Source organism: Thamnophis elegans, chromosome 4, assembly GCF_009769535.1.
Source record: "Thamnophis elegans isolate rThaEle1 chromosome 4, rThaEle1.pri, whole genome shotgun sequence".
Classification (NCBI taxonomy): domain Eukaryota; kingdom Metazoa; phylum Chordata; class Lepidosauria; order Squamata; family Colubridae; genus Thamnophis; species Thamnophis elegans.
In genome coordinates this window covers 4,468,874-4,480,268 of record NC_045544.1, presented here as the reverse complement: position 1 = coordinate 4,480,268, position 11,395 = coordinate 4,468,874, and the positions used below count along the sequence as shown (strand labels likewise).

The 11,395-nt window shown below is 42.1% G+C and overlaps 1 protein-coding gene across 1 annotated transcript; it reads left to right on the top strand.

The window, feature by feature from the left end:
- Window positions 1-333: 333 nt before the first annotated feature.
- GSTA1 (glutathione S-transferase alpha 1) lies at window positions 334-11,013 on the top strand. The gene is made up of 7 exons (XM_032215042.1): window positions 334-441; window positions 1,488-1,613; window positions 2,505-2,556; window positions 3,032-3,164; window positions 5,245-5,386; window positions 8,591-8,722; window positions 10,678-11,013. Exons 2-7 carry the CDS (start codon window positions 1,527-1,529, stop codon window positions 10,795-10,797), a joined length of 666 nt encoding a protein of 221 aa, XP_032070933.1. The 5' UTR covers window positions 334-441; window positions 1,488-1,526; the 3' UTR covers window positions 10,798-11,013.
- The last annotated feature ends 382 nt before the right edge of the window (window positions 11,014-11,395 follow it).

Genomic DNA, 11,395 nt, shown 5'->3' with positions numbered 1-11,395 from the left:
ACAAAGGTTTCTACGCTAGGCAAACATGTTAAGCAAACTATTTACCAAACTGACTGCCAGCAAAAGGATCCTTTTATGTATCTCCGTTTACCTGCCTATTGAGTGAAGGAGGTTTAAAGGAGATTATACCCAAAAAATAATAATCCCAAACGCTACATGCCTTAAATAAAGACAGTTGCATAACCAAGCTGCATCCTGCTCTGTGTGAGGGCCAATTTCCCCCCATATGGATTGACTTGAAAGTCAACTCTTGTTCTGGGAAAAAAGCCCAGAAATTCTTTGGTTGGTCACCAGTGAAGTTCCTCCTCCATCTGGGCTGCTCCTTATTTCCCTTCTGTCAGAAGGTGGAGCTTGGGAGCTTTATATATATATATATTGAGGGTGCATGGAATACATCACTTGCGTTAAGAAGAATCTGCACTTCCCGAGGCTTTTCAGCAGGTCAGTATTCAAAGGCAGAGACTTGAGAAAGTGGGCAATCCTGTAATCCTTAAAAGTTTGTCTTCTGCTTGCTTATTGCTTCTCAGCAAAACGTTGTTTAGTGTGACTAACAAATCAGGATGGAAAATGATTGCAAGATTCTTCTCCGAAAGTCCAAAGGAAGTGTTGGGGAGGGGGTGGGGGGATAAAGAAGAATTATGTGGAGCTGAAGAAAAGTTTTGTAAGAAATAAAAACTCTCATGGGTTTGTGAGTCTTTGAAAGTCACATGTCCTTCAGATTAGGTGAACAAACTCTTATTCTGTTAATTCTTTTAGTAGAATTGCACTACTAAATCGATGTTGCAATCCTATGCCTGCTTATCTATGAGGTAGGGACTTTGAATTCAATAGAATTTCTTTTGGAGCAAACGTATATTTTATAGTGCTAATATTTACAAAAGATAAGCAGCTGTTCCCAGTGGAAAAGAAGAGGGGGGGGGGAATAAATCATGATTTGAAATTTTAGAAAGAAAATGCTTCTCAAGTAACTATGCTGGATTGCTCTTAAGTTGTTGCAGGTGACAAAGCTTTACAACTTTGGGAGGGAGGTGGAAGGAATGACTATATTTTTTTACTCCTACAGGGGCAGGTTGCACATACACCTGCTCAGGATAATATGGATTTTTTTTTTTTTTAAAAAGATGGTGCTATGAAATTGTTTCCTGCTAAAACCAACGTATAAAGGAGCATTTCAAAATGTAGATTCCTCTGCCTGAGGATATCTGTATCCTCATAAGATTTACTTTACATATTTAATGTAGCAGGTGTCAGGTTCCCAAAACCAAATAAGACAAATAGAGTTATTGCCAACGCAATTTCCTTTATTGTTCCTCACCTGTAGACAGAAATGTTGCCAAATTAAAGCAACTACAGTACTTGCATCATTAACGGGACCCTCTGAGAATAGCTAGGAGGAGTCTTAACACTCACACTTCAATAGCCCAACGATCTAAACTTCATTGTCTCTTATTCCTCGGGAATGCATTCCGTCACTCCTGGGAATTCAGACTACATTCCACCACACAAGATAACAGTTTAGTAAGACCATGGCTGGGAAACCCAAGCTTCACTACTTCAACGGAAGAGGGAGAATGGAAACCATAAGGTGGATTTTGGCTGCAGCTGGGATTGAGGTGAGTCCTCAAAGCATCTCTTACTTAATAACGTTTGTTTTGGAATCTATTTGCTGCCAATGTGGACAATCTGTTTCTCTCAGTTCTGAAGATGAAGGTTACCATTTTCAACCAACACATCTACACTTGTAAGACCCCTACATTAAGGGCTGCCCTGCCATTAAGTTATTATTGTTATTATTAAAACAGCTGCCCTAGGCAAATTAGATGTCAGCAGATTTATGATTTAATGTGAGGGAAATAAGATAAGAGTCCAGATTTGGTCTCTGAGCCTGTCAATGTTTAGGAGGAATTTATGATGATCAAACGGAGAACTGTATGCACCCCCACCCCCCAAGAAAATGAGGGAACAAGGGTAATAGACTTTAAATACTTTTGGAAAACAAATTGTATTTTTTACTCTCAGGAAGAGCCACTTGAGGGATTTTTTTTTAACTTCATTGTCAAAATAACTTGTCTAGTCTTAAATATTATGAATTAATGTGATGGAGAAACAACAGCTGATTAATTCTGACATATATTATTTCACTATTTTAGATACAAATCTGTAATGGGCAAATAAGCTACAAACATCCTGATGAAGACATTATGGAAACCCATATATTTCTCCCCTAAAATGTACTAAGTGATTAACTTCCACTAGTTTATCATCATTATGTTTGTGGCGTATTTGTTGGGTTCCTAACTCATGTTAACCTATGCTTCTCTTAGCCATGGCTGGTTTTAGCCACGATTGTCACAACTTAACTCAGTGAATCCAGCTCTCCAATTTCTTCTTGGAGTAGAGTTACTTTTTTTTTTTACCAAATCTCTGCCAGGGATGACGGACCTGGGAATGAATTTGACACATACAAATCATTTTGGAAATCTTTTGTCTTTTCTGTTTACTAGTTTGAAGAGCAATTCATTGACTCAAAAGAAGATCTACAGAAGTTAAAAAAAGGTGAGCAAAACATTACTCTGTGTTTGTGTGTGTGTGTTTGTGTGTAACATTCAGCAGATGATCTAGAGATGCATTTTATGTGTAATATTCAGCAGGATCGTCTTAAGACTTTTGATCTAAATATTAAGCCAGTGACATTCAGAAATATAGGGAAAATATTGAAATTCCGAGCATGCCTTATAAGAGAAGTGGTGAACGATGGGCTTATTACTTGTGGACTTCAAGGAAGCATGGAATTTTGGGACTTGAAGCCCAAAAGTTATACAAGGGCTGTCATTCTCCACTTCTCTTATAAGGCGTGCTCGGAATTTCAATATTTTCCCTATATTTCTGAGTGTCACTGGCTTAATATTTAGATCAAAACTCTTAAGACGATTCTGCTGAAGATTACACATGAAATGCATCTCTAGATCATCTGCCATGCTTAACGGGTGACGAACCCTTCCATTAATATGTCCTTTTTCCGTTTTACCAGATGGATACCTGCTTTTTGAACAGGTGCCCATGGTGGAAATTGATGGGATGAAGCTGGTGCAGACGCGAGCCATTCTCAATTACATCGCAGCAAAATACAACCTCTACGGGAAGGACTTGAAGGAGAAAGCATTGTAATGTAACATTTTATAACTGTTTCCTACACATCATATGAGGAGGAACAGGGAGTTCCTGGCAAATTATCAGAGCTGGCATATGTTCTGCTGACATACTATGAGTCAGCAAATTTTGGTTCTCAGTCACTTCCAAGTAGGACAGAGAACTTCTACAAAAAGCAATATATCCTCTTAAGTTAGAATGAAGTTCATTTAAACAAGATCATTAGGAGTCAGGGCATTCCTTGGCACTATTTAAGCCTGGTAAACTAGGTCAGTGCTCCCTTCTTATGTTTAATGTATTTATTTGCTTCTAATATCACCTTAAAATAGTTGTTTTCCTCTCTCTCTCTCTCTCTCTCTCTCTCTCTCTCTCTCTCTCTCTCTCTCTCTCTCTCTCCCTCTCTCCCTCTCTCCCTCTCTCTCTCTCTCTCCCTCTCTCCCTCTCTCCCTCTCTCCCCCCTCCCTCCCTTGAGTTGTTCTTCACTGAAAATATGACTTTTAAAAAGCATACCAATCTTTTTATGTCAAGGAGTATGTTTGTAAACTACTCCTATGGTGCTAAAGTGATATCCTAGCCCCCGCCCCCCTCTTTCCTTTCTTTGTCTGAAAAGGAATCACTTGCCAAGATGCTGAGCTTGTTGATCAGAAAGGTTGGCAGTTTGGCGGTTCGAATCCCGAGCGCCACGTAACGGAGTGAGCTCCCGTGACTTGTCCCAGCTTCTGCCAACCTAGAAGTTTGAAAGCATGTAAAAAATGCAAGTAGAAAAATAGGAACCACTTTTGGTGGGAAGGTAACAGCATTCCGTGTGCCTTTGGCATTGAGTCATGCCGGCCACATGACCACGGAGACGTCTTCAGACAGTGCTGGCTTTTCAGCTTTGAAACGGAGATGAGCACCGCCCCTTAGAGTCGGGAACGACTAGCACATATGTGCAAGGGGAACCTTTACTTTTACCTAAAGGAACATCAAAACTTACAGGAAAGGAAGTTTCACTTGGAAAATTCAGGCGAAACACATTGCAAGTATACTTCAGACACAGGTAATCCTTGACTTACAACAGTTTGTTAAGTTAAGGCACTAAAAAAAAGTGACTTATGTATCTTTTTTCACACTGATGACTGGTGCAGCATTCCCATGGTCACATGATCAAAATTCAGGCACCTGACAATGGGCCCGTATTTATGATGGTTCCAGCGTCCCAGTCATGGGATCATTTTTTGAGATCTTCTGACAAGCAACATCAACATCAATGGGGGAGCCGTCCTGTCACTAACTTAACAATTGCAATGATTCACTTAACAACTGTGGCAAGAAAAGTAAAATGGAGTAAAGTTCATTTAACAATAGTTTTGTTTAGCAACATAAAGTTTAGTCAATTGCCGTAATAAATTGAGGACTACCATGACTGATTTTAAGCTACCGTATTTTTCGGAGTATAAGACGCACCAAGATTTTGAAGAGGTAAATTAAAAAAAGTTTTTGCACTCTGCAGACCTCCCAAACCCCCTGCACGTCTCATTTTTTGTGAAAAATGGGGCATGCAGAGAATTTGTGAGGCCTGCAAACTGTTCCTGGGAGGGGGGGGGGCAAAAACAAGCAAAAAATGGCCCGTTTTTCGCTCATTTTTGCCCTCCCCAGCCCCCAGGAGCACTTTGCAGGCCTCCCAAATCCTCTGCACGTCCATTTTTGGGAAGGGGGGGGCATGGTTTCAGGAGGCCAAAAATACTGTATTGAGTGTATAAGACACACCCAGATTTTCACCCTCTTTTTGGGGAGGAAAAGGTACATCTTATACTCCAAAAAATACAGTATATCCATCCTATTAAGGAATGAATGAATGTCATACAGGCTTATTGTCAGTATAATGCAGAAGATCCAATGCATGTGGAGCGTTACAATTACTTGAAACCGAAATACAAAGTTCTATTGATGCTCTTAACTGATGGTTGCATAATTGAAAGAAAGAACTATTTTGTATTGGAAGAATGAACCATGTCATTCCAACATCTCTGCATCTGGTATTGAGTGGGGGGGGGGGGGAAGCTCTACATTCACAGCTCTCTGAACTCACAGGGAACTTTTTTTCATTTTCAGAATTGACATGTACTGTGAAGCTACTGTAGATCTCAACGAGGGAATTATGCTGCTTAATTTCAAGCCAGCCGACACCCGGGCGAAGGAGACACAGACAATCCTGGAGAAAGCCTCCACCAGATATTTCCCAGTCTTTGAAAAGGTAGGGGAGCTAAAGTGATGGACGTTGTGATTCCATAAACAGAGCACAACAAACAGCAGAACCCTAATATTTCTTTTTCAACTTGGTGTAGGCGGTTCCACCACAAAACTGCGTTCGACTAAAGCGCGCTCGACGAAACCGCATAGCTGACGTCATCAACAGGGCGACAACAGCGCGGAGACAGAAGCACGCTGTAAACGCTAAACCTAAAATTAACACCTAAACCTAAACCTAACCCCCCTAAACCTAATCCTAAACCTAAACCTAACCCTAAACCTAACCCTTAACCTAACCCTTAACCTAACCCTAAACCTAACCCTAACCCTAACCCTTAACCTAACCCTAACCCTAACCCTTAACCTAACCCTAAACCTAAACCTAACCCTAACCCTAACCCTAACCCTAACCCTTAACCTAACCCTAAACCTAACCCTAAACCTAACCCTTACCTTAAGTTGAATCGGCTTGCTTTCAAAGCGCTATTTAAAGCACCCTTCTTTCTCCGCGCTGGCTGTTGTCGCCCTGTTGATACACGCGGTTTAATCGGGCGCGGCTTAGTCGAGCACGGTTTTGTCGTGCCACGGGTGTAGACCAGGGGTGTCAAACTCAAGACCCGAGGGTTGGATGCGACCCTTGGGGTACTTACATCTGGCCTGTACGGCTGTCCTGGAAACAGTGAAGGACTGGCCTCATGGTGGTTCTGCCAGCAAAAACAGGCTCCCAAGCTCCGTTTTCGGCTGCCATGGCCTCCTGCAACCCTCTTCCAGTAAAAATGGAGCTTGGCAGAAGGACATGATAGCAGTTAGCAATAGCAATAGCAGTTAGACTTATATACCGCTTCATAGGGCTTTCAGCCCTCTCTAAGTGGTTTACAGAGTCAGCATATCGCCCCCAACAATCTGGGTCCTCATTTCACTCACCTCGGAAGGATGGAAGGCTGAGTCAACCTTGAGCCGGTGAGATTAGAACCGCTGAACTGCAGCTAACAGTCAGCTGAAGTGGCCTGCAGTACTGCACTCTAACCACTGCGCCACCTCGGCCCCTGTCCATGCCCAACCTGGTCTCCTGGAGTCAAACACAACCCTGATGCGACCCTCAATGAAATCGACTACAACACTCCTGGTGTACACCAATTGGAAATTGGTGAGAGTACAACCTGCCAACTTCATATCTTCATTAAATACTCTCCTCTGAAGGCCTGGCAGAAATGCCTATTCAGAATAGGAGTTTATCTGACCAGACCATCAGGCAGAAAGGACACTTCTCTTAGCAACAGCTGTTGAATGTTATGAGAGACACCCCGTGCTCAGTGTTGGGTTTTAATTTACAATTCTATGTGTTTAACTGCCTGGTCGATGGAGAAGAGGCGTTTGTGAAACGTTCTATCAGAATAGTAATGAATACTATTCAACCTATTGTAAGATATCTTTCTCCTGATCAGGAAGGTTTACAATAAGGGTTTGGAGCAGGAAGTACAAAATCCTGCATTGTTCCAAAGCATAATTTTGTTCACTATTGAAATACTGTAATGTCGAATGTCCAATTGCCCGTGTCATATCACTTCCATGTTATCATCTCCTTTTAACAACCCCATAATCCCTTGTGGAGTCTGGAGTGTTTACTGGCTGGATGCTCTTCCTGTCACCAATGCGGAGTTATATTCAACAGATATATTCTCAACAAATTCTGTTGAAATACCCAGCCCCGCTTCAATTGTGAATGCTGTGTATTTTAATTTGTTGTATCGTCTTATTTATCCCCTTTCCCTGTTTTATTGTAAGCCGCCCGGAGTCCTTCGAGAGTGGGCGGCATACAAAACTCATAAAACCAAACCAAACATGCCCAGAGAGAGAAATATCTGCCGCTACCTAGGATCGATCTCACAGCGAGAACTCCACCTCTAGGCCACCACTACTCAATGTCGCTTCCATGTGCTACTGTGTTTCCCCAAAAATAAGACAGGGTCTTATTTTCTTTTGAAACCCCCCCCCCCAAAAAAATAAGTGCTTAGCCTTATTTTGGGGGAGGTCTTATTAATTTTGAGGCGCAGGAAGCGGGGAGCATGTTTTCCTCATGACTGCTGCTGTGTTGCAATATTTTGGGGGGAGGGTTTATTTTCAGGGGAGGGCTTATTTTAGCACATGTGCTCAAAAGCCCGATTGGGCTTATTATCTGGGGAGGTCTTATTTTCATAGAATCAGGGTACATGGGAAATCCTTATTTTTTAAAAAAGAGATTACTCAACATGACTTCTAAAACCAGCAGGGAAAATTTCATTTCATTTCATTTCATTTCATTTTATTTGTCTTGTATGCCGCCCACTCCCGGAGGACTCCGGGCGGCTCACAACAGACAAGGGAAGGGGGGTAAATAGACAAAGAAAACACTTTAAAAAAGACGCAACATTCACAATTTCCGTGGGGCTGGATGTTTCACAAGCCCCCCGGCCTGCTGGAGCAGCCAGGACTTGGTGGCTTTGCGGAAGGCCGGGAGGATAGTAAGGGTCCGGATCTCCACGGGGAGGTCATTCCAGAGGGCTGGAGCTGCAACAGAGAAGGCTCTCCCCCAGGGGGGGTCGCCAGCCGGCATTGGCTGGCAGATGGAATCCGGAGGAGACCTAACCTGTGAGATCTAATCGGTCTCTGGGAGATAATCGGCAGGAGGCGGTCTCTCAGGTACCCAGGTCCGATGCCATGTAGAGCTGAAAAAGTTCAAACTCTTTTATACAACTTTTATAAGTTGTAAAAAAGAGTTTATTTTATGGATATAGAACAAGGAAGTTACGATTTGCTTTTCTCCCAGTCTGCTTTTTTTTTTTAAATACACAATGCTTTTGAGTTCCTGGAAGCCATAAAGACTAGTGGAATCTCTCTAAGCTAAGAGGATAAGGACAAATGAAGAACTGGGCCTCACTGGATATTTTCCCAAATTGAAAAGTGGGCTAGTGAGGGCGATTCTGTTCCTTCTCTTTGCATAGAGTTGCATTTTAGTTTTTTTTTCCTAAAGAAACCCTTTTGATGTGTCTCTTCAAATTAAAGCTCGCTTTGTAAGTGAACATTAAAGGGGAAACATTCCATTCCCTGTGAAAGGATGAAAGCTTCTCCAGTTGGCTGACTTCCAGGACCTCCAAACAGTCCTTTCCAATACTGAATATGTCTCTAGAACGTAACGAACCTTTATTATGCTCTGTATTATGCTCCGAAGGTGCTCAAGGATCATGGAAAAGAATTCCTTGTGGGGAAACAGCTCAGCAGAGCAGATGTTCAACTGCTTGAAAGCATTTTGATGGCGGAAGAGTTGAAGGCAGACATTCTCTCCGGCTTTCCTCTATTAAAGGTAAGCAACTTCTCTTGGGCAAGCAATAGAAACATGCAGGACAGCATTGAATCAAAACCCCATCAGGTCCTGGATCCACGTTCTCCAGATGGTGATGACAGAAGTGCAAGGCAGTTTCATGTACCACGCATAATAAGTGGTGGCCATTTCAGTTGCCATTCAAAATCAATCTGGCTGTAATAATTATATCCCATAGTTAATTCCCCTGGTATATTCACACACTTCAGGCTGATAATGAGAGATAACATGCAGTTATTCTGGTACTAGACTTTAATTCGAATCTTTTTCCCCAGTTACAGCAGCTACAACAAATTAGTCAATTGCTTTCTAATGGTTCAGCTGAAACATTTGTATGCAATATGCATAAGTATCTACTACTTCACTTACACCATAAGTATACAGCCTGGAAACCAAGGTTTAAAGCACCCACAAAACTTTTAGATAACCTTCCCTATAAACATCCTCATATGTCTGTGACAGAAAACAAGGGTGGTTAAGTATACGAGATATAATCATGTTAACTAAATTTACATTTTCATGAAAACCATTGTAATCTCCGGTGGCTCAGTGGCTAGGGCGCTGAGCTTCTCGATCAGAAAGGTCAGCAGTTTGGCGGTTTGATTCCCTAGCAATAGTTAGACTTATATACCGCTTCATAGGGCTTTCAGCCCTCTCTAAGCGGTTTACAGAGTCAGCATATTGCCCCCAACAACAATCCGGGTCCTCATTTTACCCACCTCGGAAGGATGGAAGGCTGAGTCAACCCTGAGCCGGTGAGATTTGAACAGCCGAACTGCAGAACTGCAGTCAGCTGGAGTAGCCTGCACTGCTGCATTTAACCACTGCGTCACCTCGGCTCTCTAGCGCCCCGTAACTGTGTGAGCTCCTGTTACTTGTCCCAGCTTCTGCCAACCTAGCAGTTCGAAAGCATGTAAAAATGCAAGTAGAAAAATAGGCACCACCTTTGGTGGGAAGATAACAGTGTTCTGTACGCCTTCAGTATTTAGTCATGTTGGCCACATGACCACAGAGACGTCTTCGGACAGCACTGGCTCTTCGGCTTTGAAACGGAGATGAGCACCGCCCCCTAGAGTCAGGAACGACTAGCACATATATGCGAGGGGAACCTTTAACTTTACTTTAATCTCTGGTCTGTTTCTATCAACTTTAGAATGTGGCATATGGCTGTAAATAATAATAATAATAAATTTGCTAATATCGCATGTACACAAAATCATTAATGTACGTACATAATTGCTCAGGATACTTACATTTCAGCATATATGGAATTCTTTTTCTTTATATTATTTACTAATATTTTAATGCATATCTTCAACCTTAATAGGCATAGGCAACATGTATGATAAACTATATGCAAAAGGCTATTATTAGGCAAATGTACCTAGATTCTCTAGGTCTTATGAAATATAATGTTCATCTTCCTTCAATGTTGACTTACTGAGTACAGCTTTTGGACTTTAAAGCAAATCTGAGAGGCAGGTGGGTGCAGTGGTTAAAGCATCAGGCTAGAAACCAGGAGATCATGCGTTCTGTCCTGCTTTAGGTACAAAACCAGCTGGGTAGCCTTGAGCCCATCACTGTCCCTTGGCCCTAAGAAACAGGCCAAGGCAAAACCACTTCTGAAAACATTGGCAAAAAAAAACTCCCTGCAAATATTTGTCCAGGAATCAACCCTTATTCAAAAACATACAGACAGAGCAAATCTTTTAACCAATTTTATTGTGCACGCCTGCATTGACAGGTAAACTTCACTTGACTTGTACAATTTGCAACTGGAATCAAATAGCAGAATTAAACGAGCCTTCAAAATATAGTATTTGGGTTATTCAGATGACAAATGTTTATACTCCGCAATGTCATTTTAAAAAAAAACAACTAAAAATTCCTTTTTTTTCCCTTTCTAAACTTTTTTCTCTCCCCCCCCTTTTTTTCAGGCTTTTAAAGAGAGGATAAGTAGCATCCCCACAATTAAGAAATTCTTGCAGCCTGGCAGTGCACGAAAACCTCCACTAAACGAGAAGGCGGCAGCTGAAGCAATAAAAATTTTTCACTAAATTTTGGCTGGGAATCTGGGGGTCATTAACTGGTGTAGATAGAAATGCTGAGTTTAGATGTGGCAGTAACTGTACATCAAGTGATTGTAAGGGACTGTAACGTGGCAGGCCTCTGCTTCAGGATCAATCAACAATCAGTTACAGCAGAAAGATCAAGATGTGTAAAGATAAAACTTTGCCATTAAACTAACCTGAAATAAAACATTCTATATTTGAGTATTTAATTGTGGGCACATCTCTTCCGAATTACGCAGTCAGTGACATACCTGAATTGCCACATTTGACACATTGAACATGAATTTGGGAAACTCTGGGACACAGTGGAGGATATGGGGTAGGGGTGACATCAACTTACCTTGCTTACTGTTTTGCAAATGTGAGCACGCATGCATGTTGGCTTCGCTCGCACGCGCCACCTCCGCGCATGCGCAGAGCATCAAAAACGGGACGCGATGATGTATGGGAGGGTGGGCGGAGCCTACTACCGAGCGCCTCTGCAAAGGTAAGAACACGAAGGGGAAGAATCCCCTGTGCCACGCAGTTTAGATTAGCTAGAAAGAGCGGAAATCCAACGATTCTAGTTAATATAAATCGTACG

What these genes read in the sequence shown, in the direction of transcription:
- GSTA1 (XM_032215042.1), top strand. Translation starts at nt 1,527, where the DNA reads ATGGCTGGGAAACCCAAGCTTCACTACTTCAACGGAAGAGGGAGAATG. An exon ending in GACTTGAAGGAGAAAGCATT is followed by an intron (nt 3,165 to 5,244) that starts GTAATGTAACAT and finishes TTTCATTTTCAG; the next exon opens with AATTGACATGTACTGTGAAG. An exon ending in ATTTCCCAGTCTTTGAAAAG is followed by an intron (nt 5,387 to 8,590) that starts GTAGGGGAGCTA and finishes TATGCTCCGAAG; the next exon opens with GTGCTCAAGGATCATGGAAA.